General features: G+C 36.8%; 1 protein-coding gene across 2 annotated transcripts in view; it reads right to left on the bottom strand.

Annotated features, from left to right (window-relative positions):
* The window catches only part of YTHDC2 (YTH N6-methyladenosine RNA binding protein C2), a 78783-nt gene that overhangs the window by 37317 nt on the left and 13809 nt on the right, over positions 1-27657 (bottom strand). For both annotated transcript variants that reach the window (XM_055302094.1, XM_055302095.1), the window contains exons 5-17: positions 25107-25273; positions 22559-22661; positions 20841-20997; positions 17855-17962; positions 16126-16274; positions 14061-14196; positions 7007-7133; positions 6711-6776; positions 2959-3137; positions 2613-2709; positions 2445-2532; positions 2278-2358; positions 1-83 (exon numbers count right to left, since the gene is read on the bottom strand). In XM_055302094.1, coding sequence (XP_055158069.1) covers positions 1-83; positions 2278-2358; positions 2445-2532; positions 2613-2709; positions 2959-3137; positions 6711-6776; positions 7007-7133; positions 14061-14196; positions 16126-16274; positions 17855-17962; positions 20841-20997; positions 22559-22661; positions 25107-25273 — 1541 coding nt within the window. The remainder of the gene's footprint in view (positions 84-2277; positions 2359-2444; positions 2533-2612; positions 2710-2958; positions 3138-6710; positions 6777-7006; positions 7134-14060; positions 14197-16125; positions 16275-17854; positions 17963-20840; positions 20998-22558; positions 22662-25106; positions 25274-27657) is intronic.

The following is a 27657-nucleotide window of genomic DNA, read 5'->3' on the forward strand; positions in this document are numbered from 1 at the left end:
CTGCCTTTTCGTTGTACAGCACTAGCTTTGGAAATCCACACCATTTTTAACATTGTAACAAAATTCAGTGCATCAAAGGATTTCTGTAACATTTAAGTTATCAACATGGTAAGACTTTTATAAAAGGTGCTTAATAAGAAATAGCAAGAAATATTATGAATATATTTTGACATTCCAAGTTTAATTTAAGCCTCTCCCAATCAGATAATTACGACAGATACTAATTAGGACTAGGTACTGATTTAAAAAAAAAAAAATCCAGATCTCTGGTTACAAACATTCTGAGAAAAAAGAATGAAAAATAAACTCAGAAGAGCTGCAAAAACTTCCTTGTTCCATGTCCTGCTATTTGTTTCTCTCTGCTACACTTGGATAATAGTAGTCAGTACTCATAGACATCAAGACTAAAGAAATCTGATCCATTCTCCTGAGGTCATTTCCTATCAAATTTCTATCACCACAAGGAATGGGAGTGATCAGGGAGACAGGTTCTAAAAGTGTGCCAGAGAGCTGACCTGGAGGAATACGGATAACAGTAATCACTGAAGCAATCCTATTCCCAAAGTGAAAATTTTTTAATCCTTTCCATCTACCCCCTGAGCTGCTAATGCTGTTAGCCTATCCAGAATGTTATAAAAGAGAAAGTAATAAAGAACCATAATTATCCACATATCTCCTCAAACAATCTAAAGCCAAAACAATAAAGCCAAAATTAGAGAAATCTTTTAAAAAGATGCATTCTGGGCTGTCCAGGTGGCTCAGCGGTTTAGCGCCACCTTCAGCCCAGGGCCTCATCCTAGAGACCCAGGATCAAGTCCCACGTCAGGCTCCCTGCGTGGAGCCTGCTTCTCCCTCTGCCTGTGTCTCTGCTGCTCGCGCTCTCTCTCTCTCTCTCTCTCTCTCTCTCTCTGTGTCTCTCATGAATAAATAAATAAAATCTTTAAAAAGATAATAATATAAAATAAAAGGATGCATTCCTAACCAGAATATATACTTAATCATTCAGTGACTTATACTTTCCCTTTCATAAAACAACTATTTAGAGCAAATACAAATGTGTTCTCATTATAGTTTAATTATGGGATTTTTAGAAAAGATGCTACTGATGTAGTTTTAAGTGTCACGTTTGTTAATTTTGTATGTAAAATAACTTCTGACTCTACCATCATTTTCTAAACCATGATTTACTAAAAATTACATTGAAAACATCATAAAGCAATTAACAATTTTTTTCACATTAAAACATGATCATTTCCATCCACTAGAACTGACATCATTTGCTTTCCACAACATAAATAGTATCTTTCCTTGAAAATCGACCACCTCTATCACTATCAACTCTTTCAGTGAAAGGATCTGCCAAAGTGAAGGGTATCGAGAATTGCCGAGCATTCCAATGCTAAAGGAAAATAAATGCTTTTATTTATATCAGGGTTGGCAGTAAATATTTTAGCCTTTGTAGAGGGTCTCTGTTGCAAATATTCCAATCTGCCACTGCCATGTGAAAGCAGCCATAGACAATAGGAAAGAGTGAACATAATACTGTTCCAGTGAAATTTATGTTTATAAAAGCAGGTACTGGGCCATGTGGCTGCTAACCGTAATTTGATGATCTCTGGGTTTTTTTGTTGTTGTTGTTGTTGTTGTTGTTTTTTTATGATAGTCAGAGAGAGAGAGAGAGAGAGAGAGAGAGAGAGAGAGAGAGGCAGAGACATAGGCAGAGGGAGAAGCAGGCTCCATGCAGGGAGCCCGACGTGGGATTCGATCCTGGGTCTCCAGGATCGCGCCCTGGGCCAAAGGCAGGCGCTAAACCACAGCGCCACCCAGGGATCCCATGATCTCTGGTTTTGATTGCTAATGCTGTCTCAGTATGGTTCTCTTGGAAGAAATATCTTTTGAATACCTACTACACCTGGAGCACTGGAGATTAACACTGAACAAGAGGTCATGGTCCGTGCCCACGTGTAGAAGGAAAGAAGGAAAGCACATAAAACATGTAATCAAATCCCCACACTGTGCATAAAATGTTCACAGTGTAAGTAGCCAATCCTTTACTTTCTTCCTAATATTTAATTTGTATAATTAATTACAATGACTAGATCCTATATTCTGAACTGCTTAAGCTAAAATACTCACTTTAGAGAAATCAACAATTACTGTTATATTCATGCAGAATCAGAAATTTTCCCACTGAAGTGAATTCTGCTTATAAAAGCACTTATTAGAATGTACCTTAACCTTCTTCATTTAAACAAAATATAACTTATCCATACATACCTCTTTCACTTTACCAGAATCAATAACAAAGACAACATCATTGACTGTGATGCTGGTTTCAGCAATATTGGTGGAAAGGATCTGCAAGGGGATGTTACATTATAGTTAATATGAAAACAGGACCAATGACTAATGAAATGGACAAAAGAAGATTTTATGAAGCTTACTATTTTTCGAACACCGGCAGGTGGGTTTTTTAATACTTTCTTTTGATCAGATGTTTGCATATTTGAATGAAGCATAAAGACTTGATATCTGTTGACAATTGAAAGGGAAAATACACTATGGTACCTATCTGTTACTTAAAATAACAAATATAGGGCTTTACCCGTTACCTATGTGTGTTGTCAGCAAATCGTTTATCATCAAACAGGATGCGATCCCTCAATCCAACAATTTCATCATATCCAGGTAGGAAAATTAATATTGCACCTTGGAGAAGAAGGATTTTTTTTTAATATTAAGTCTCTGGTTTTACAAATCAGAACCAATCAACAGAACTAGCTATACTGAACTCTATCATGTGTTTTCAAATACTAGTAAACTAATATTTATGACACATAAGAGATGATTTATTCAATATTGCCAATGGAATTCTGAAAAATCTGTACACGTAAAATATTAATTTTGAAATTGAAATATACATTGTTATTCCAGTTGTTTCAGACAGTACTTACTTACCAGCATCGCAACCATGGCAGATATTGTATAGAAGGTGCATGATCAAATCCAAGTCTACTTTTTCATCATCAAAACTATGATGATAAGCTTTCAGGAGCTCTCTGTCTTCTGCACTGAGGTCACTTCCGTTTGTGTGAACCAGAGAACTTTCATCTAGATTTCCAAATTCCAGTGAAGCACTTAAAAAAGAAAAGAAGGGATCAATTCAATTTTCATCAAAAAGAGTAATCCTTTAGGGATGCCTGGGTGGCTCAGTGGTTGAGTGTCTGCCTTCAGCTGAGGGTGTGATCCTGGGTCTGGGGATCAAGTGCTGCATTGGGCTCCTTGTGAGGAGCCTGCTTCTCCTTCTGCTTATGCCTCTGCCTCTCTCTCTGTGTTTCTCAAGAAAAAATAAAATCTTACAAAAGAAAAAAAAGAATAATCCTTTAAGGCCAATGATTCCCATGATGTCCTTCAAATTTAGAATATGCCCTAAGGAGGGTAAGTGGCACTTAATGCCTTAGCTACAATTCATATTTTGGTTTACAGTACTGTATTCAAAGTAAAATCTGTCAATAAGTGCTTTTTGAAAACACAATCCAAAGACATTTCTCCAAAGAGAATATACAAATGGCCAACAAGCACATTGAAAAGATGTTCAACATCATTACTCATCAGAGAAATGAAAATCAAAACCACAATGAGAGGGATGTCTGGGTGGCTCAGCGGTTGGGCATCTGCCTTCGGCTCAGGGCATGATCCTGGAGTCCAGGGATCGAGTCCCGTATTGGGCTCCCTGCATGGAGCCTGCTTCTCCCTCTGCCTATCTCTCTGCCTCTCTCTCTCTCTCTCTGTCTCTCATGAATAAATAAATAAAATCTTAGAAAAAAATGAGATAGACTTCACACCCATTAGGATGACTATAATCAAAAGACAGAGGATAGTGTGTTAAAGAGGGTGTGGAAAAATTCTAACCATCATACACTGTTAGTGAGAACATAAAATGGTGAAGCCACTTTGAAAAACAATGTGACAGTTCCTCAAAATGTTAAACAGTGTTACAAGATGCCCCAGCAATTCCACTCCTAGATATATAAACTGATGTATACAAATGTTCATACCATTATTCCTAACAGCCAAAAGTAGAAACCACCCAAATGTTTATCAACTAAAGAATGGTTAATCAAGATAATATATATAAGTAGTGTTAATACACAAATGGTTTTATAGAAATTACAACAAAAACCTCTCTCCATACCCAGCCACACTGCCTAGGAACTTTTCCAATCCTTTTAGCCATTTCTTTTGGTATTTGTGGCCATATTTCCAAGCAACATGCATCTACTGCCATTTACTGATTTAACAACTTCGTCATTCTCTGTGAAACTCTATTAATGAAAACTTTGGTTACCACCTCCTCTCCCGTATACTTTCCATCCACACAGGTCCATACAATTTTTATTATATCTTCATTTGACCTTTATTATTTATCACTACATAAACATTACTTACCACTGAGCCAAAGCCCAAGAGCAAACTATGATTACACCTCCCTTCTTTTTTTTCTTCTTTTTGGTTTTCCTCAAGTAATTACTATCTAATTTTGATTTGCTTAGTTTTCCATGTACTTACCGCTAATTCTTCCCAAAGTCTCCAACAGATTCATAAATCCTATTTACTATGGTCAGAAACATCAGGTGATCTTCCCCCTACCCCCGTCCCCATCTGGGGCTCAGGGCCCTCCCCCACCTAGAGCTCTCTTAGGACACATGGCCTAGTGGGCAGCTATCAGAGTCACATTGCTCTGGGCTGGCACACTGAGCATTTCTTTCACGACCTCCTATGCGGGGTTGCTGTTTTCCTGTTTTAACTTACTTCCTCAATTTTGTGGAACACATTCTCTAAAGCCTCCTGGTAAACGATATATAGGAAATAAATGTCTTTTTTTCTACAATTTTCCATCTCTTGCCCTTTTTTCTACTTTGTGAGCAAATTTCTCAACTTTATCTTGACACTTTCCTGAATTTTTTTTTTGCTATCATATCTTTAATTTGTAAGAGCTTTTTCTTATTTATTCAGTCTCTCAAAAAATATTCACTGAATATCTACTACATCCAGGCACTTCCTCTGAACAAAAGCAACAAGGAGCTTTGGGTGGAGCAAAGAGAGAGATACTAAACCAATGAATATAGTAAATAAGTATATAATTAATCAGAGGGTGGCAGGTCCTACAGACAAAAGAAAAAATATAATAGATCGACAGCAAAAGGAGGTACACTACACCCCCAAGATAAATTTAGGTAGCCCTCATTGAAGATAAAATTTGAACAAAGAGAAGTGTTTTGTTCCTTTTGTTCCTGTTTTATAACACATTGTTTCTGTTTTATGAATATTTTCTATTAGTTTTTGAAGTTCTCTTCTGGTTATCGATGCTTAGTCTATCCAAATTCTAGGTTTTTTGTTGCTATTGTTGTTTGTTTGATTGTGGGTGCTTTTTCCCCTCAAAGATGCCTGGTGGCCAATCCTGAGCAGTTTGTTCATCTTTAAAGAGAATGCACAAAGAATTTCCATGTGCACAGGTGAGGACTGTTGGGCTATCTGGCTTAAAAAGATGGTCATTTCACAGAAGGAATACCAAATCTTCTATAATTCCAATTCTTTTCCCTAGGCTTGGTCTATTTTCCCAAAAAAGAATTCTCACATTTTCTGCAGAAGAACAAAAGCTTCAAACAGGAAAAGATGACAGGGACAGCAACAGAAGGGAGTGGATGATATCTCAACCTTCAGTCTGTAAAAAGACTTTTCTGTTTGATGCCCCACTCCTACTCTCCCACAGTGCCTGGTAACCCCAAGTCCAAAGCTTCCAGGGCTTAATTATTTAATAAATTTCCCACTTCCTGCCAAGGTGGGGAAAGGATATCATCTGATGGCAGGGGAGGTGGGAATCTAGAACTTTAAATGTTCCTCAAAGAGAATTTCAATCAGTGCTGGGTTGGGGGACGCCTGGATGGCTCAGCCGTTGAGCGTCTGCCTTCAACTCAGGGTGTGATCCCGGAGTTCCGGGATTGAGTCCCACATCGGCCTCCCTGCGAGGAAGCCTGCTTCTCTTTCTGCCTATATCTCTGCCTTCTCTCTGTGTCTCTCATGAATAAATTTTAAAAATCTTAAAAAAAAAAAAATGCTTGGGTGAGTTTGGGGTTTTTGGTTTTTTGGGTTTTTTTTCTTTTTTGGCTCTTTCACTGTCCTTCAGAAGTAGTTAAATGAGCCTCTAAGAACCTAAAATGAGTTTGTTTCTCATTGGCATTCCCTCCATAGGCACTGTTTTCTTAGCTCGGCTAAGTCAAACACTACTGATCCATTAGCCTTCTATTACCCAAAATTTATTCGTTATCTATCAGTTGCTATGTCCTCTTCCAATCTCTTTGACTTGGTTAGCTTGCACAGTTTATATTTCTTCCTTACCAATTTAATGAGGTTTTGGGAAAATGCAAAAATAAATTACGTGATGCATCTACCGTGTTTAACTGAAAACCCCCTCCTGTTTTTCGCAATAAAGTATTATAGCACAGTGGATCTTATTGGCACCCTACCAAAAAAAAAAAAAAAAAAAATTTTTTTTTTTCCCCAGACAAAAATCTCTTAGAATTCAAAAAAAGGAAAAAGAAAACCTCTGGATAAGAAACTAGAGACTACCTTGTTATATTCTATAATTTACATGGCTATAAGCTTTTAAAAAAGAAGTTAGGGTTAATTAGCATAGTATAAAGTTTTACCTGTAAGATTCTAGAAGATCCACAATTTCAGTCTGTCCAAAGTGTTTAGCCCAATCTAAAGCCATCCTGCCAAAATTCAAAGAGATCAAATTTAAAGAAATTATGTTCTCAAAATCATAAAACTAGTCAAATTATTCATTCACCCATTAAAGATAACCCAGCAATTATTACACAATAGCTTTTAATTAATTTAAAAAATTAACTAATTAATTAGCTTTAAAGACAAAGACAAACATAAAAAATGATATGTGTAGGTATACAAAGATACACAAAGAACAGATGTAGTTTTAAATTACCAGCCATTTGATGCTTTACTATGAACATTGGCTCCCATACTAATTAACTGCTCTACTTGACTTGAAAAACCTCGTCCTGCAGCAACCATCAGAGCTGTTGCACTGGTTTCACTATGCCTGTAATCAACTAAAGCAAGGAAAAGATAAAAGATAGGTCATATTTCCAAAATGTTTTCATCCATTTTAATTTCTTTTTAATTTAAATGAAAGAACTGAGTGTAAAGAATTAACCTAAGATTTGCTCCTTCACCCAACTATATGATAATAGTATTACACAATCCTTGCCTCAGACCATCCCAGGAGATCTGTTATTAATATGCTTTTAGCATAAACAGAATGGAATAGGAGCTATCATTTGGAAGATAGGAGAAGGAAAGATAGTTGTTCAGCTGTCTTAAGCTCACCACGACAATTAAAACAGAAGAAGAAAGCTAGTAACTTGCAGAACCCTTAAATAATCTTCCTAAGCCTAGATATTGTCTTGATAAATGAATGACAAGATATAATTAAAGAATTAAAAAGTTAATGTTCATCAGTAACTGGTAATGAATGCTTAAAAGTGCAAATGCAAAGTTCAAGACCACTTTTTTTGTTCTTTTGTTTTGCTTTTATTCCCCCATCATTCCAGACTGTTACTTTCTGAGATGCTTAACAGAAATAATATTGGCAGAAAGTTTACTTCCCATAAAAGCCCTCCATGAGAAAAATAATTAAAGTTCCATTGAATTTAATTTCCTTCCTAAAATATATTTCTCAAGAAATGAAATATAATTGCTTAGCACTAGTTTGCTTAAATTATAAAATTGGTGATTTCAAAAAGAAATCATCACTAAAATAAAAACCTCTGCAGTAAAATTTAAAATAATTACAAATGGGAAATTGCAGTTTTCCATAGATACTCAATTACCCTCATTGTTTAAAACACAGTAACCATTATTAATATAAGTCAATGGTTCTTATGGGGGAGAGGGCTTAGGATTATCTCAGGCTTATTTTGGAAAGCACAGAGCCATGACTCACTCCTAGATTCAGAGTCAGAAGGTCTGGGATGGCAAGCACACATATTTTTAAAAAGGTCTAAAAATATTATGACCTGTACTCACTATATGAGAATTACTGCTTCAACTGAATATTCAGTTGATGACCTTGGAGAACAGAACCAAAATGTGTATGTATATTTTGAGCTACATGTGGTGGGTATGACTACATGTGGGTGTTTTAAAACATCCAATAATTTGGATGCCTCAGTAGTTTGGTTCATCAGCCTTTGGTTCAGGTCATGATCCCGGGGTCCTGGGACGGAGACCCAAATCAGGCTCCCTGCTCCATGGAGAGGAGCTCCTCTCCCTCTGCCTGTCACTCCCCCTACTTGTATTTGCTTGCATAGCTCTCTCTCCCTCTAAAAAAACAAATATAAATATACATATATAGAAATATATATACATAAATATATATAATATATATAAATATATATAATAAAATAAAAAAACAAGTAAATAAATCTTTTTTTAATCCAATAATTCTTTACTACTCCTCCCTTCAAGAAGTGGAGTCTAATTCCCTTCTCTTTGAGTATGAGCTACACTAAGTAACTCACTCTAAAAGGTACCTACAGCCTCCTGCTTGCTTCTCCTTCTCTTTTGAATCACTCACTCTAAAAGAAGCCAGCTGCCACATCCTGGGAAGAATACAGCCAGCCCTTCTTATGAAGAGGTCCAGAGGGCAAAAAGTGAGGCCTTCAGCCAAAAGCAGGGATGACCTTAAGCCTCTTGCCAACAGCCACATGAGTGAGCCTTCGTGAAAGCAGATCCCCCAGCTCCAGTGAACCTTCAGATGATGAAAGGCCCTGACAACAGCTTCATTACTACTTTATAAGTCACTAGATGCCAGAACCACTGAGTTATGCCACTCTCAGATTCTTGCTTCTCAGAAACAACATGAGGTAATAAATATTTTAGGTGCTAAGTTTGGGAATCATTTGTTATGCAGGAATAGATGGCAGGACAGTAAGCATGACAAAAAATGACTAAGTCTCACTAATTACCAGCTGCTTCCACAGGATCATATGGAGAAACTGATGGCATTAAAAAGAAACCTACTAAGCCAAAGGTAACCTAGATTACATGAAGTATTTTCAACTCTGGTGCCAATTAAGAGTTGAGAGGTTAGAAGAGAAACAAAAAGACAGGAAGTCAGTAACTGTTCAAAGAGCTACCACAACATTTTCACATAGCTTCAGACATTAGAAGATATAGCTTCAGACATTAGAAGATTGCACTCTAGAAAATGTCCAGTGAAACTTTTATAAATATGAGGGACCCAGGGGCACCTGGCTGGCTCAGTCGGTGGAGTATGTGACTCCTGATCATGGGGTTGTGAGTTTGAGCCCCATACTGGGTGCAGAAATTATAAAATATTTTTAAAAATTAAAAAAAAGATGAGGGGCCTGGATCCATAGGATGATGACATCAAAGTAATAGCCTAGCATTACACTAAAGAAAATATCTAGGAAGGTCAAGAATAATATATTAATGCTTCATAAATATTTTAAAGCAACCAACATGCTTCAGAGTTCAAATTTTCCTAACTTTTAGTTAAGATTGCTAAGTTTTTTTTCTTTGGGAAGAAAAAAAAGACTGCTAGAAAACTGCAGATGAACAAATGTCCACATTTCCAAAATACAAAAAATTACTTTTTAAAATACAGATAATTTTTCAATGACTGATAAGGTGAAATAAGAAGTAAATCAACAGAAACAAAAATACATTTGCAAAGAACATGATGCCAAAAGAGCTTTGCTTGTTTCTTTAAGAGGTTTGTTATATTAGTAGATGTATGAACCACCTGAACAACCACACCCAAATACTGACCTAAAGCATCCTCTAGGGTACATAGCACTTGGTCATTTTTTTTTTATTTTTTTTTTAATTTATGATAGTCACAGAGAGAGAGAGGCAGAGACACAGGCAGAGGGAGAAGCAGACTCCATGCACCGGGAGCCCGACGTGGGATTCGATCCTGGGTCTCCAGGATCGTGCCCTGGGCCAAAGGCAGGCGCCAAACCGCTGCGCCACCCAGGGATCCCAGCACTTGGTCATTGACCCAGGCCTCTTGAGTTCATAAACTGAGAAAGTTTATTAATATATTAGATAACAATTAAAACTGGAAAAAAAGTTATTAAGAAAAAGCAAAGGGACAAATCTAATTATGAGATTTAAAAGGAATAAATAGAAAATCTTAAAATAAAAAAAAATCAGAACAAGTAAATGATAGGGGGGATTCATTTAATAAAATCCCATATTAAAAAAAAAAACTAGAAGTTTCAAAGGCAATATGACTCAATAAGACAATATGATTGACAAAGAGCTATACTGACCATAAGCTGAATTAATGTAGATAAAGAGTAGAGGTTTTTTAGGCTGATTGACCTACTGTACCTGAAGCTAGTAGCTAAGATTAACATTCAAGGTTGGACAGCATCCTTTTTAAAAGAGACAAACTCAACATAATCAGAGAAGGCAGACAAGGGCAGAAGGACAAAATAGCATCTTACATTACAAACAGCTGAAGTCAGGTCTGGTCAGCCCAGAAAACAAAGAAAGCAGAAATAATTATCTTCATACTTGAAGGTCTGTCAGGTATAAACGGATACTAAATCTCTCATTATCACCGCAAAGGTAGAAAAGGGTAGAAGCTATATAGACAGATTTCACTTCACTTCTCATAACATATAAAATAAATTAACAATTAGAGGGCGCCTGGGTGGCTCAGTCAGTTAAGTGCCTTCAGCTCAGGTCATGATCCCAGGGTCTTGGGTTCAAGCCCCACAACGGGCTCCCTGCCCAGCAGGGAGCCTGCTTCTCCCTCTCCATCTGCCTGCTGCTCCCTCTGCTGGTGCTTTCTCTCTCTCTCTCTCTCTCCCTCTCCCTCTCCCTCTCTCATAAGTAAGTTTCTTAAAATCTTTTTAAAAATTAACAATTAGGGCAGCCTGGTTGGCTCAGCGGTTTAGCACCACCTTCAGCCTAGGGCCTGATCCTGGAGACCAAGGATCGAGTCCCGCATCAGGTTCCCTGCATGGGGCCTGCTTCTCCTTCTGCCTGTGTGTGTCTCTGCCCCTTTCTCTCTCTGTCTCTCATGAATAAATAAATAAAATCTTTTTTTAAAAAATTAACAATTAAAACAAATTTAAAAAAAAATATCCTGAAGAAAGGTAGTGAGCTGCCTATCACTAACCATGTTCAAAAAGATTATCGTTTGGTAAGATGCTTAAAATTTGTATCATTTTTCAAAAAATATTTATTGGGCACTTACTACAAAAATTCTGAGGATGGGGAGGAGTAAAACAAATGAGGTTTCTCCCTCATGCCATTTACATCCTAGTGAATGAGACAGAGTAAAACAAATTTTAAAGATATGCTGTCAAGTAATGAAAGTACAATAGTGAATAATACAGTGGGGTATGGAGAAAGAGTGAGTAAAGGGCACAACTTCAGTAAAATGACCCCAAAGAGGCCTTCCTGAGAAGACAAGATCTAGGCAGAAACCTTCATGAAGTAGATGTTGGGCCAGAGGATCATTTTGTGGGGATGGCATTCCAGGCACAGGAAACAACAAAAGCGAAGACTCCAAGATCGGAACGTGCTGATACGTGAAGAAGAGCAAGAAGGTAATGGTGGCAAATGGTACAGAGTAGTAGAAGATGAGATCAAAAAGGCAGTTAGAGACCCCATCAGGGAAAGAACTCTGATTTTTATTCAAAGTGTAAGTGAAAGCCATCAGAGTGGAAAGAGGGGAAGCAACATTATCCAGTTGTTTGTTTGTTTGTTTGTTTGTTTCTTTTAAAAGACCAATCTGATCATTCCCTGGAGAATACACTATGAGAACATAAGAATAAATGTAGTTAATAGGCTACTGCAATCATCCCTGGGAAAGAACTGTTGGCCTGGACTAGAGTGGCAGCAGTAAGGAAGGGAGATTGGGTCTGACTTGGGATTTATTTAGAAGGTAAAACTATCAGACTTGCAAATGGATTATATGTGGAGTATGAAAACAAAATCAAGAATGACTTTATGACGGGATACCTGGGTGGCTCAGTAGTTGAGCGTCTGCCTTTGGCTCAGGACATGATTCCAGAGTTCCGCGATCAAGTGCCGCATCAGGATCCTCCTGCATGGAGCCTGCTTTTCCTCCCTCTGCCTATGATTCTACCTCTCTCTGTGTCTCTCATGAATAAATAAATAAAATATTTAAAAAAAAAAAAAAAGAATGACTTTATGGGGTGCCTGGGTGGCTTTAGTCAGTTTAGTGTCTGCCTTTGGCTCAGGTCATGATCCTGGGGTCCTGGGATTGAACCCCTCGCCAGCCTTGCTGCTCAGTGAGGAGCCAGCTTCTCCTTCTTGCTCGGCTCCTCCCTCTCCCTCTGCTCCTCCCCCCTGCTTGTGCTCTTGCACTCTCTCTCTCTCTCTCAACTAAATAAATAAAATCTTTTAAAAAATGACTTTATGGGATCCCTGGGTGGCGCAGCAGTTTGGCACCTGCCTTTCGCCCAGGGCGCGATCCTGAAGACCCGGGATCGAATCCCACATTGGGCTCCCGGTGCATGGCGCCTGCTTCTCCCTCTGCCTATGTCTCTGCCTCTCTCTCTCTCTCTCTCTCTCTCTCTCTCTGTGACTATCATAAATAAAAAAAAATTTTAAAAAGAAATAAAAAATTAAAAAAAAATGACTTTATGTTTTGTTGCCTCAGTAACTAGGTGAAAATTCAGTTTCAGGAGACCTGTGATGGTCAAGCACATCATTTTTAAAGAAGTCTACTACTAATTATGAACGCTAAGGAAACACTAAGAAAAAGGCAGGTTGGGAGGGAAGTGAGAAGGTTTGTTTGGGGCATATCTAGTTTTATTCCCCTAATATACATCCAATGGGAGATGTCAAAGTGATCAGGCAGGTGACTCACGTCAGCAGGGAGGTCAGGACTAGAAGAGTAAAATTAGGAGTCATTTTAAACAAGTATTGAAAACTATGACTAGATGAGATCCACGTAAGGAGTAAGTGTAAAGAAAAGCAACACACCTAGCAATTGAGGCCTGGGCTATTCCATATTTAGAGGTCAAGAAAAAAAAATGGAAAATTGTGCCAAAGAAACCAAGAAGTTCCAACTGGGGAGATGAGAAAGAAGAAAATAATTCAAGTATGAAATATGAGAGGTTAATTAAAGAAAATGTTTCAAGAAAGGAATGATCAATAATAATTATAATAATAATGCTGAGAAGTTTAAGTGAGGGGATAAACTAGCTGACATCTAAATCCTTTTCAGTACAAATCCTTTCAGTACTGACCTTCTGTGGTCTTTCATTCTGTCTTCTGCCTACAAGCCTCAGGGATCTGAAACTGACCTTTGGTTACCAAAATCCACTATAATCAACTAATAAAATTAGAGTAAGTAATTAGTGAAAACATATCACATGACATAAAGCATATGCACGTGAATTAGTACTTGAGCTTATATAACTAAAGTTACGCTGAAATTCTCCACATACTAAATATAAAATCTAGAGCAAAGTTATCAACCTTTCTTTTCCTTCCTTTTTTAAAATCACAAATTTCTTCAAACTCCAAGATATTCCCTTGGGAGGAAAGGGGAATATATTTATATGCACAATACATATACATAAAAATACTTTTGCACATAACTGTCATATATTCACAGACCCCATATAACCCTCTGGAGAAAACTGGATTAAGAATCACTAGATTTAGGGGCCCCTGGTTGACTTAGTCAGTAGAGCACAGAACTCTTGACCTCAGGGTCATGAGTTCAAGCCCCATGTTGAGTGTAGAACTTACTTAAAAAAAAAAAAATCCCCAATTTAACACAGTATTTACTTATTCTACTATACTAATAAGATCCTAATTTATCCATTTGAAATAAATATTCCAAAAGAACAAATTATTGGTTATGAACAAAAAATGTAAATATATTTTGAATTAAACTATACTTCCCCCATAAATAACCATAAGAGTAATAAAAATATGTTTTAAAAAATTACACGTACCACTAACATTTTCAGTTAAAATAAGGTGAAAGACCTGAGCAAAGGCATCAACATCTTTATGCAGCCATATGTCAGAGAGACAAGCATCCATTTCCTTTATTAACCATGGCTCAAGACAATTCACATCTTTTTCTGTCTTTAAAAAAAAAAAAAAAGCAAAGAGTATAAATTACATGACAGCTTAACCTTTATGTGTAAAGAATATGAGATAACCATAATAACCACAAAAACTACTAACCATATTTTATAGCACAAGCTTTGACATAAAAGTCTCTCATCTCAACATGAACCCTCCATTTACAATATGGTATCTTGCTATATCTATCTCTTATCTGAGAATGCGTTTATAAACAAAGGAGTATGATTCGGTCAAAATATTAAGCAAATGTGCTCTGGCAGAAGGCCGCTAAATATACCTGTACAGCAGTAGTTCTCACTCCTAGCTGCACATAGGAGGGACCATCACTTGTGTTTTTCAACACTTATGCCAGGTCCCACCCCAGAGCAAATTCATTAGAATTTCTGCTGATTGGGACGCCTAGGTGGCTCAGCGATTGAATGTCTGCCTTCGGCTCAGGGCATGATCCCAGGGTCTGGGATCGAGTCCCACATCAAGCTCCTTGCAAGAGAGCCTCCTTCTCCCTCTGCCAATGTCTCTCTCTCTCTGGGTCTCTCATGATTAAATAAATAAAATCTTAAAAAAAAAAAAGAACCTCTGCTGATGGAGACCAGATTCCACAGGGCCTTAAAAGTTCCTGAGGTGATGCTCATGTACAGCCAGGCATAAGAAACACTAACAGTCAAAATCCTGTTCAATGAACCAAATGGATGTTCCCCATACTATAAAGCAACTTTTAAACATTCTTCAAAAGCATTTTTGAAAACATGTATAGTTTATTTGGATGCATTAGAACTCTAACCATATCTGTTTATGTACTTTTTCATGCTCAAAACTGTTAAATTTTCTAAAAAGTGCACAAGCGCAGCAATATTTTGCATCAGACTAATCACTGATGCCTTTTAAAGAATTCTAGACCAGGGATGCCTGGGTGGCTCAGTAGTTGAGCATCTGCCTTTGGCTCAGGGCATGATCCTGGAGTCCCAGGATCGAATCCTGTATCAGGCTTCCTGCATGGAGCCTGCTTCTCCCTCTGCCTATGTCTCTGCCTCTCTTTCTGGTCTCTCATGAATAAATAAATAAAATCTTTTTTAAAAAATTATAAACCAGAATTAAAGACCAGAAGGAACCTAGGCAACCAGCTAGTTCCACTTTTCAAACGGGTTCCATGAAACCCAAGGTAGCAGAGGCCCCAACTAGGGATGGAGGTGGACACTGAGGATGAACGAGCATGGCTTCTACGACACATTTCATTTGTAAAAGATTCTCCGACAAAATAGAAAAAAAGAAAAGGAGCAGAGAAGAGACTGAGGTGTATGGTGAACTGACTTTATCAAGTCACACAGCTGGCTAGTGGTAGAAATGACACCAGTATTGATTATGTGCTCTATTTTTTTTAATTTTATTTATTTATTCATGAGAGACACAGAGAGAGGCAGAGACATAGGCAGAGGGAGAAGCAGGCTCCATGCAGGGAGCCTGACGTGGAACTCGATCCCAGGACTCCAGGATCACACCCTGGGCCAAAGGCAGGTGCTCAACCGCTGAGCCACCCAGGCATCCCATGATTATGTGCTCTAATATCAACAGTATTTTCTTGATTTCCTTTATCTTACATTGTTTAGCTCATAGGTTCTTAAACTTTTGAGATGAGAAAATATCAGGCAATAGTAATAAATATGCATAATATCTATAAACTATCCTCTCCAAAAAATTTAGAGAAAATATTGAAATAATTTAAACTGAGAAGAAAACAGTAAAAGATGCTGCATTATCTATCCCAAAAAAAGGTACATTACAAAGTTGTTCTGAAAAATATGTTGTAGCCTAAGATAAACTAAGAGAATTACACTGTAAATAATACAGTAACAATTATAATCTCATAACATGTTCTTTAAAAGTACGATTTTCACTCAAAATATCATTGTGAAACCAATGAGGTCTTACCAACTGACTGAAGACAGCATCACCGCCATCATCCAATAAATCATACTCTTCAGTCACATTTGGAACAGTTCTCTGCCTCTGAGATTCAGGCTTGAAAGTATTCTCTTGAGCTGAATACCATTCCGTAAGGGTGCTTTGTTGTTTCTCTTCTAAATTAATAACAAAAAAAAAAAAAAAAAGAGTAAGAAAATTCTTCACTTTAGGGAATATATTCCTTTAAGAAAATTAAGTGAATCTGAAAATACTTAAAAGTTGGCCTTATTGTCAGCCCGGGTGGCTCAGCGGTTTACCTCTGCCTTCAACCTGGGGCATGATCCTGGGGACTCAGGACTCGTTCCCGGGATCAAGTCCCGTGTATGGCTCCCTGCGTGGAGCCTGCTTCTCCCTCTTCCTGTCTCTGCCTCTCTCTCTCAATCCCTGAGTCTCTCATGAATAAATAAATAAAATCTTTTTTTTTTAAATAAATAAAATCTTAAAAAAAAAAAGTTGGCCTTATTGTGAAGTTACTTTTTCAAAACACATTAATGAGAAACATTCAGTAAAATGTGTTGTGTTGAACTTTAATGACACATGAAACTGCTTAAAAACGTCATCTCTTTCTTGTTATTAGTGAGAAGTTTCTTCTAAGTCCAAATTCAAAGAATAGTATTTTAGCCATACAATAAACAATGTTTAAATCAATGACTAATTTTTATAGAGCACTTTGTTGAGAACCATGTATTGAACTTCTGCCACCATGCCAGTTGTTGGAGATAAAAGTTATATACCATTTTCACCTTCAGAAGTTTAGAGATCTACTAGTTTTACAACGTGCATACTATTTGTACTTCAGCACTGCACTGTGAAGTAGGCATTGCTAACTGCTTTTCTTCAAGTAGAGAATCCAAAGAACTTAAGATATTTGTCCAAGGTCATACAGACTAAACAAAGGAATCAAAGCTTGAAGCCAAATCTTCTACCATGAATAATGTAGTTAAAAGTCAGCAAAACAGAATCTCATCCTAACTCAAAAGCTGAGATATAGAGTGTAAGTCATGATAAGGGATGTATTAATGGGCAAATAATGCTAAATTCTAAGTACAGATATAACTCATTAACAAAATCAAGATTTGAGGGGTCCATGGGTGGTTCAATTGTTTAAGTGTCCAACTTTTGCTATGGGCTCAGGTCATGATCTCAGGGTCACAAGATCTAGCCCCACAGCTAGCATGGAGCCTGCTTGGGATTCTCTCTCTGCCTCTTCCTCTACCCCTCCCCACCACTTGCGTTCACTCTTTTCACTCTAAGAAAAAAAAAAAAATCAAGATCTGAAGACTTGACATTTGTATCAAAGATGAGCCTGTTATTACATGCTACCCTTTTCAATTCTCCCCACTCACTCCCCACTCTCATCGTATGAGCTATGCTGGGGCATACCACACTGTTATCACATGTGGCATATTATATATGCAGCAGCACATACTCTTCTGCCTCCTTATAACAGTGGTTGTTGCATCTTTGGAGACAGACACACTCCTCCTCAACCCTGGCATCCACTTTCAATTCCTCGCTACAGATTATAATTTATGGGCATAAACCACAATGTAAAGAGTATGCTTCAGACAGAATTCTAATATAATATTATACAATTATATACAAAGGAAAAACACTTTCAAGTGTCCTTGTACCTCCATAGTATAAGACTCCAAAAACTCAGTTATCTTTTATATTTGTTTGATAAAAAGCTTACCTCGTTGTTTTTCCTTTTTGTATTTTAACATTTCTTTGTTTGTGTACCCAGTAGTTCTTAAGATGTCTTCCAGAAACATTTCTTTTACTTCAAATGGTCTTCCCTGTACTAAATAATAGGAATAAAGAGTCAATTTGCATCTTAGAGACAATGCACATAAAGACATAAAACAAGATACCATGACATAATGGATCTGAATGAGTTAATGAACCTGAGTATAAAATCCAAAAGCAATTCCAGAAGGCAAATTATCCTCATCATATTGTCCTTTAAATATGATTCCAACTTTTATGGGATCCCTGGGTGGCGCAGCGGTTTGGCGCCTGCCTTTGGCCCAGGGCGCGATCCTGGAGACCCGGGATCGAATCCCACATCGGGCTCCCAGTGCATGGAGCCTGCTTCTGCCTCTGCCTATGTCTCTGCCTCTCTCTCTCTCTCTCTCTCTGTGTGACTATCATAAATAAAAAATAAAAAAAAATAAAAATAAATATGATTCCAACTTTTATGTTACAGACTGTTCATTTGCTTGTTTTTTCCAGTGTGTATTTACTTATCATGTGTTTGCCATCAGTCTAGGCACCAGAAGCACAGCTGCCTTATGTGTCTTATCATCCAAGAACATTATAAAAAGAAAGACAGGTTTGTGACTTAGGTGACTAGGTTGATGGTATGATTAATTAAAATGGGCAACACATGAATAGATTTTGTAGAAGAGATTAAATATTTAGCTTGGGACATATCAGAAATGAGCTGCTTATATGACATCTAAGCCCAAAGCTCTGGAGAACAGTTTGAATTGGAAATAAAGATTCAGGAGTCATGAGTATAAAAAAGAAAGCAGAAGCCAAGGACAGAAATGAGAGCTTCCAGGGAAACTACATGTGCCTCTCCAGTACCTAGTAGAGTACAACACAGAGAAGGAACAAAGAGGAAAAAAAAGGGGGAAGGAAAGGAAGAGGAAAAAAAATGGATCAAGAGAAGACCATAAAACACCAATATATAAGCATATATATAAAAGAGACCATTAAAATATAGGCTTTAATGCAGAACATAAAAAGTAGGAGGCAGTGTTGTCAAATTATGGGATGCAAGCATTTTATACACACCCAAAAAGGGGGCCAACCATGAAATATAGAGAAAATTTAAGATTTTTGTGTAAAATTTAAATAGGCTTGGCAATTAAATCAGCTTCAAACAATACTGGTAAGAATACACAAATGAACAGCCCCATACACTATAGAAATATATATAAATCATTTAAGCTCTTTGAAAAAGTACAGTGGCAAAATCTGTTAAAATTAAAAACAGGGGATCCCTGGGTGGCGCAGCGGTTTGGCGCCTGCCTTTGGCCCAGGGCGCGATCCTGGAGACCCGGGATCGAATCCCACATCAGGCTCCCGGTGCATGGAGCCTGCTTCTCCCTCTGCCTGTGTCTCTGCCTCTCTCTCTCTCTCTCTCTCTCTCTCTCTCTCTCTCTCTCTCTCTGTGACTATCATAAATAAATTAAAAAAAAAAACACCTTTAAAAAAAAATTAAAAACAGATACACTCTTTTTCCTCAACAATTTTACTTTCAGAAATCTCTTTCTAGAAATAAGAGTGCCAGTATATAAGGATATATACACAAGGATGTTTATGGTGGTGGAAAAGGAAAGTCTAGAACCAATCTGAGGGTCCAAAGATAAATGGTTAAATAAATCTTGGTACATTCATATTATGAAATATTAAAACAGCTGCCTAAAATAATGAACTACATCAAAAAAAATAATGATGATGAACTATAGTTACAGCTAATATACTACAAAATTTTCCATGATGTACTGTTATATAAATAAAGCAAATTGCAAAATAATGTATAAGGCATGTGCTCATTACTGTAAAACCAATTTCTGTACACCTCATGTATAAGTATGTGTTTGCATATGTAGTATGAACACGGACAGTGTGAGAAAGAATATGCAGGAGGCTTTAAAATCAAGTAATCCTATCAGGAAAGTAGAACATAAAATGTAAAGAGGATGGGGCAATTTTGAACCTCTCTCCTATATATATTTATACTATATCATTGAGCTAAACATATACAACTTTTTCAATTTTTAAAGAGAATTTCAATTTTTAATAATTTTTTTTAAAGACTGGTGGCAAAACCAGTTTAGATTAAAGGTCAGGACAAAAGTTAAGTGGCAGTCTATTCAAAAGTACACAGGAAGTTAAACATAGGCGTGTAGACTACTGTTTCAAGGAGTCTAGCAACAAAGGGGAAGCTGTAGGGACGCCTGAGTGGCTCAGCAGTTGAGAGTCTGTCTGCCTTTGGCTCAGGACATGATCCCAGAGTTCCAGGATCGAATCCTATATCCGGTTCCCTGCAGGGAGCCTGCTTCCCCCTCCACCTATGTCTCTGCGTCTCTCTCTATGTCTCTCATGAATAAATTTTAAAAATCTTTAAAAAATAAAAAAAAAAGGAAGCTGTAAGACAGAGTTAAAGGAAGACATGAGGGACACCTGGGTGGCTCAGTTGGTTAAGCATCTGCCTTTGGCTCAGGTCATAATCTCGGAGTCCTGGGATCAAACCCATGGGGCTCCCTGCTCAGGGGGGAGTCTGCTTCTTCCCTCTCTCTGCCCTGCTTGTGCTCTCTCTCGTTCGCTCTTTAAAATAAGTAGTATCTTAAAAATAAAACTGCAGCACGTCTATTAAAAAATACATAAATAAATAAATAATAAAATAAAGGAGGATATGGAAATGAAAATAAAGCACATTTCCTTTTACAACTGAAGAACTGTCCTCACAACACAATACCAAAAAGTATGGATGGAAAAGGAAAAGATGAAAATACAGAGAGATGAATGATGAGGCATACCACACAGAAAACAAAGTTTTCAGACATTCTACTTCAGAACATTCCCCAATTCCAATTACAGTAAATATAATCATGCCAAAAAGTATACTTTCATAAAAATCCTAAAAGAAATCTGATCATTTAACTTACTATATATCACTGGACAACTTCCAAAATATCTTATAAAAAGATTCACATCCAAGGCAGCACTAGAAAGAATAAGTTTCAAAGTTGGGTGCTTTTGCAACAGATCTCTTAACTTTGTAAGTAAAAAGTCACTAAATCGATCCCTTTCATGTACTTCATCCTGTAGTGAACAAAAATAAAATGATGGAATGGTTAAAACATGGATGACTAAGTCTTTAAAATTATGGAGCTGCTAGGTTTTCTACTAATTAAATGTGAACAAGGCCAGTCAGGACTCATGAAAATTTTGTATTATGGACAATTCAGAAATAATCAGACATTAACAACTCACTGTGGGTAACAGAACACTGCTTCTTAGACAAGATAAAAGACACAAAAACTACAACCAATTCTGAATTAATGGAGTCTAATTTAATGTACTTTTAATAAATATAAAATTTATTTAAATATGCTTCATTGGGATCCCTGGGTGGCGCAGCGGTTTGGCGCCTGCCTTTGGCCCAGGGCGCGATCCTGGAGACCCGGGATCGAATCCCATGTCGGGCTTCCGGTGCGTGGAGCCTGCTTCTTTCCTCTGCCTGTGTCTCTGCCTCTCTCTCTCTCTCTCTGTGACTATCATAAATAAATAAAAATTTAAAAAAAATCTTGAAGTTTTAAATAAATAAATAAATAAATAAATAAATAAATAAATAAATAAGCTTCATTTAGGGGCCCCTGGGTGGCTCAGTCAGTTAAGTGTCTGCCTTCAGCTCAGGTCATGATCCCAGGGTCTTGGAACTGAGCCACACATCAGGCTTCTTGATCAGCAGGGAGTGTGTCTCTCCCTCTCCTTCTGCCTGCTGCACCTGCTTGTGTACTCACTCTCTCTGTCAAATAAACAAATAAAATCCTTAAAAACACATGTGTTTCAGTTAACATCAGAGTACAGGTGCACCCTTTGGTTTCAATGCACAGAACTAGTACATTTCCAAAAGCCGCTTATTGCACGCTTATACAACTTAATCTAATTCTTTTCTGACACAAACTGGATAAAACCTTAGAATTTTTTAATGAGGTGGTAATTCATCTACTTCATCAGCAGCTACCTAATTGAGCAGCTTAACTATGAAGTTAAATGACTATATGAGGTGCCTGGGTGGCTCAGTTGGTTCAGTGTCGGCCTTCGGCTCAGGTGATAATCCCAGGGTTCTGGGATCCAGCCCCATATCGGGCTCCAGCCCCAACACTGTGTTCCATGCCCAGCAAGGAGTCTACTTCTCCTCCTACCCCTGCTCTTTCACTCTCTCTCTCTCTCTCAAATAAATAAAATCTTTAAAAAAAAAAAAAACTAAAAATAAAAATAAAATTTAAAAATGACTATGAAGTGTACCCCTAAGACTGGGAAATACATATTAGCTAAAGGAGGAATCAGATGACTAAGCACAGAGGAAAAAGAAAACTTTCACCATTCTGGGGAACACTAAGTACATGTATCATTTTCCCACATAAAAATCACTTTTAGAAAACTTACCTACTTTCTTTATTTGCCGTTATAAAACCTCATAGTAAAAATATCTCTACTTAACACAAGTATTTATAATAATTGTAGGCAATAAAAACTTAATTATAATAGCTGTTCAAAAAAATTGGTTCCCATGCACATCCTATCCCAAAAATGTCATTACATATTCAAAGTTTTAAGCAATCTGAATTGTATATGGTAAACTCAGCAATATTCTTACCACAATAACATGTGTCACAGTAGACAATGTACTATCTCCTGCCATCAATGTACGAAGTAAAACCCCGTTAGTGCAAAATGTCAGAAGTGTCTTTGGAGAAACCCTTTTTAAAAAAATTAAAGAACACAATTACAACTCTTATATGTAATGAAAACATGATCACATTAAATGTTAGTCTCATACATACTTTAATAAAGGTTAAAGTTACTAATATAGTGGCGAACTGGTATGTATGCTTTATGACCCAAGTCATGTGAAATATATATTTCATACCTGACAACCTTGTAAAAGATTTTTATTACTAACAGCCCTTTAATAATTAAGTCCTTATTTTGTTAAGGAATCATAAATAAGGGCGCCGAAAGGGACAGAGGGCCAGAATATGTGTTTGAACAAATCCTAGCTGAAAACTTTCCCAATCTGGGAAGGGAAACAGGCATTCAGATCCAGGAAATAGAGAGATCCCCCCCTAAAATCAATAAAAACCGTTCAACACCTCGACATTTAATAGTGAAGCTTGCAAATTCCAAAGATAAAGAGAAGATCCTTAAAGCAGCAAGAGACAAGAAGTCCCTGACTTTCATGGGGAGGAATATTAGGGTAACAGCAGACCTCTCCACAGAGACCTGGCAGGCCAGAAAGGGCTGGCAGGATATATTCAGGGTCCTAAATGAGAAGAACATGCAACCAAGAATACTTTATCCAGCAAGGCTCTCATTCAAAATGGAAGGAGAGATAAAGAGCTTCCAAGACAGGCAGGAACTGAAAGAATATGTGACCTCCAAACCAGCTCTGCAAGAAATTTTAAGGGGGACTCTTAAAACTCCCCTTTAAGAAGAAGTTCAGTGGAACAATCCACAAAAACAAGGACTAAATAGATATCATGATGACACTAAACTCATATCTGTCAATAGTAACTCTGAACGTGAATGGCCTTAATGACCCCATCAAAAGGCACAGGGTTTCAGACTGGATAAAAAAGCAGGACCCATCTATTTGCTGTCTACAAGAGACTCATTTTAGACAGAAGGACACCTACAACCTGAAAATAAAAGGTTGGAGAACCATTTACCATTCAAATCGTTCTCAAAATATACCCTAAAAACTACAGAACACTTCTGAAAGAAATTGAGGAAGACACAAAGAGATGGAAAAATATTCCATGCTCATGGATTGGCAGAATTAATATTGTGAAAATGTCAATGTTACACAGGGCAATTTACACATATAATGCAATCCCTATCAAAATACCATGGACTTTCTTCAGAGAGTTAGAACAAATTATTTTAAGATTTGTGTGGAATCAGAAAAGACCCCGAATAGCCAGGGGAATTTTAAAAAAGAAAACCATAGCTGGGGGCATCACAATGCCAGATTTCAGGTTGTACTACAAAGCTGTGGTCCTCAAGACAGTGTGGTACTGGCACAAAAACAGACATATAGATCAATGGAACAGAACAGAGAACCCAGAAGTGGACCCTGAACTTTATGGTCAACTAATATACAATAAAGGAGGAAAGACGATCCACTGGAAGAAAGACAGTCTCTTCAATAAATGGTGCTGGGAAAATTGGACATCCACATGCAGAAGAATGAAACTGGACCACTCTCTTGCACCATACACAAAGATAAACTCAAAATAGATGAAAGATCTAAATGTGAGACAAGATTCCATCAAAATCCCAGAGGAGAACTCAGGCAACACCCTTTTTGAACTTGGCCACAGTAACCGGAGAAGGACAGTGTATGTTTTCATTCATTTGGGGAATATGAATAATAGTGAAAGGGAATATAAGGGAAGGGAGAAGAAATGTGTGAGAAATATCAGAAACGGAGACAGAACATAAAGACTTCTAACTCTGGGAAATGAACTAGGGGTGGTGGAGGGGGAGGAGGGCGGGGGGTGGGGGTGAATGGGTGACGGGCACTGAGGGGTACACTTGACGGGATGAGCACTGGGTGTTATTCTGTATGTTGGTAAATTGAACACCAATAAAAATTAATTTATAAAAATAAAAAAAATAAAAAAATAAAAAAACAAAAAAAAAGGAATCATAAATAGATTTTTTTTAAAAAACCCTGAACACCTTTTGCTTGAAAAAAGTGTATCATAAATGAACAGCTTTTTGAATTACTACATGCAAATTGAGAGCAAAGAAACAGTACTACTATTAAGAAAGTACTACTAGTACCACCACTAATAATCAATTCAGTTATTACCATTTATTTACTATAAACATCACATTAAACCTGGGCTCTAGTTGCGCTTATTGGCCCCATTTTATAGATGAGAAAACCGAGGTTCAACAAGGTGAAATAACTTGTATTTGATCAAAAACTATGAAATAGGATTTCTATGGCCCAACTCTTTCTACTATGTATTCAAAAACCGTACTAAGTTCAATCATGACCTCAATATCTTATCAAAGACTTACCTAGAATAAAATAATCATCAAATTTTCAACTAATATCCTCTGTATTTAGTGCAATATAAACTCAGTCTTTTCAAAGAACAATCAAAGATAGGCTACAGGAGAACCAGCATTACCTGCTTTCTAATCGGATCTGATATCCAATTGTTTGACCAATCCTTTCCCTTCTCTCTGCAGCAACTCTTTCAGCCACGGCAATTGCCGCTAACCGTCTTGGCTGGGTACAAAATATACGGCAGGGGATACCATTTTTAAAGCAATCATCTAAAAGGAACTGAGGAATCTGAAATGGAAGTTTTAAAGTCTTGTCAGATGAGATGATTATACACCCAGAAGGTCCAAGTCAACCACAATGGAAAAACTATGGGAACTAAAAAAGTTCTGAGACATGTTCTACCGCAAAATAATCATAAAATCAACAACATTCATGTAACTTCTAAGAGTCAACAAGGAAATGCAATTTTAAAAGATCTCATTCACAAAAGAAACTAAAATATTAAAAACAAATTCATATACAGGGCACCTGGGTGGCTCAGTTGGCTAAGCATTCAACTCTTGATTTTGGCTCAGGTCATGATCACAGGGTTATGAGATCAAGCACCATTGTCTGGCTCCACTGTGAGGGTGGAACCTGCTTAAATTCTCTCCCTCTCTGCCCCTCCCCCACCCCCTTACTCTAAGATAAAATAAGGGGAAAAAATTCATATAGAAATAGTTAAGGCTTACACAAAGAAGACTATAAATTACAACTAAAAAATATAAACTGAACAAAGAAATCTTGAGTGGAAATAATCAACAATGCAAAAATGTCAATTCTTCCCAAATTAGTCTATAAAACCAATGAAACAACAATGATAACTCCACTAGAATTTTTGAAATAGTGAAAAACATAAAGAAAACAAAAAGTCTAATATTAGGACTGTAGAAAACTTTCTATATTCAATTCAAACAGGTCAGGAGGACTTAAAAGAAAAAGTAAATCTTTCCCACTCTATGACTACCAATACTTTTCAAAAAATAACTACTGTTTCTTATTAACTCTTTCAGGGAAAAAGTGTTTACACAATCTAGAATATTTGCATATATAAACAGTTTTTATTCACATGAAGTGATTACTGTACTTAATTTTGATAATTTGCAGAGTTCACTTAACACTCAGATCTACCTAATCCATTCTGCTGCATATTCCATCCTATAGATGTGCTATAATTTAACAAATATCCCATTAAATAAGTAATCTCCAGCTTTTTAGGTTTGTTATTCTTGATGCTACTGTTTGCTATTTTAAAAAGTGCTACATGTGGGAAGAGCACTGGGTGTTATGCTATATGTTGGCAATTTGAACTCCAATAAAAAATAAATTTTTTTTTAAGAAAAAAAGGTTGTTATATTAGCAAAAAAAAAAAGAAAAAAATGCTACAAAAGGGATGCCTGGGTGGCTCAGGGATTGAGTGCCTCCCTCAGCCCAGGGCGTGATCCTGGAGTCTCGCATGGGGCTCCCTGCATGGAGCCTGCTTCTCTCTCTGCCTATGTCTCTTCCTCTCTCTCTCTGTCTCTCATGAATAAATAAATAAAATCTTTTTTTAAAAAAGTGCTACAATGAATACCTATCTTCACAGATTTTTGCAAAGATATATATATGACACATATATACATATGTATCATATATATACATCAGATCAAAGAGTATATATATTTAATTTGGACAGAAATATTATCAAACTGCCCTCCAAAACAATTTATACTTCTACCAATGAAGAAGATGTTGGGGAAAAAAAAGATGCTGTTTGCCACCAAACACACAAACACTGGATATCATCAATTTTTTAATTCCTACCAATCTGATAGCTAAAAAGTGTAATTGTTCTTTTTGATTTCATTTCTTTAACTATGAGTGAGAGTGAACACCATTTCATGTATGTCTTAGCCTCTAGGATTTTTTTTTAACTCAACTAGTTTATCCGGAAGTGTACATGAACACAAATTAAGAAATAATTAAAAAGAGAAGATAATAAAGAGGAATACTACGCTACACGTTGTAAAACTACAAAAAGCAAAAAGAGGAATCTTGACGCAAAAATAGGTAAGTAAACATATAACAAAAATTCCAGAAATAGACCCAGGTATTATAGAAACTTAGTACTTGATCAAAAGCAGTACCCTAACTGAAGAGGGAAAGGATAATTAAATAAAAATTACATTGGAACAACCAGATAGTAACATGAGAAAACAGTAAGATTCCTACTTGATATGGTATTTTAGAATTCCAGATGGATTTTTAAAACTTTAATACCAAAATACTAAATAAAATATTTAGAGGAAAATGCTCTTACTCTTGGGGTAGCATGGCTCAAAGCCCTGAAAAAGACTGACAGATTTGTCTAAATAAAAATGTAAAACTAATACACAAGTCATCATAAGCAAAACTTTAAAAATCAAACAAAAGACAGAAATGATTTTCAGGATATCTAACAGACAACAGGCATGTATCCATAATATATAAAGCACTGTGAAAAAAATCCAAAATGCTTAAGCTAAATGAAAAATGAGGGGAAAAAAAAGAAAAATGAGATATAAACAAGCAACTCACAGAATATAGAGAATAAACAAAAATGAGAAGATCTTCAACTCTCTAAGAAGCAAAGAAATGCAAATTAAAACATTATT

Source organism: Nyctereutes procyonoides, unplaced genomic scaffold, assembly GCF_905146905.1.
Source record: "Nyctereutes procyonoides isolate TBG_1078 unplaced genomic scaffold, NYPRO_anot_genome, whole genome shotgun sequence".
In the NCBI taxonomy this organism is placed as follows: Eukaryota; Metazoa; Chordata; class Mammalia; order Carnivora; family Canidae; genus Nyctereutes; species Nyctereutes procyonoides.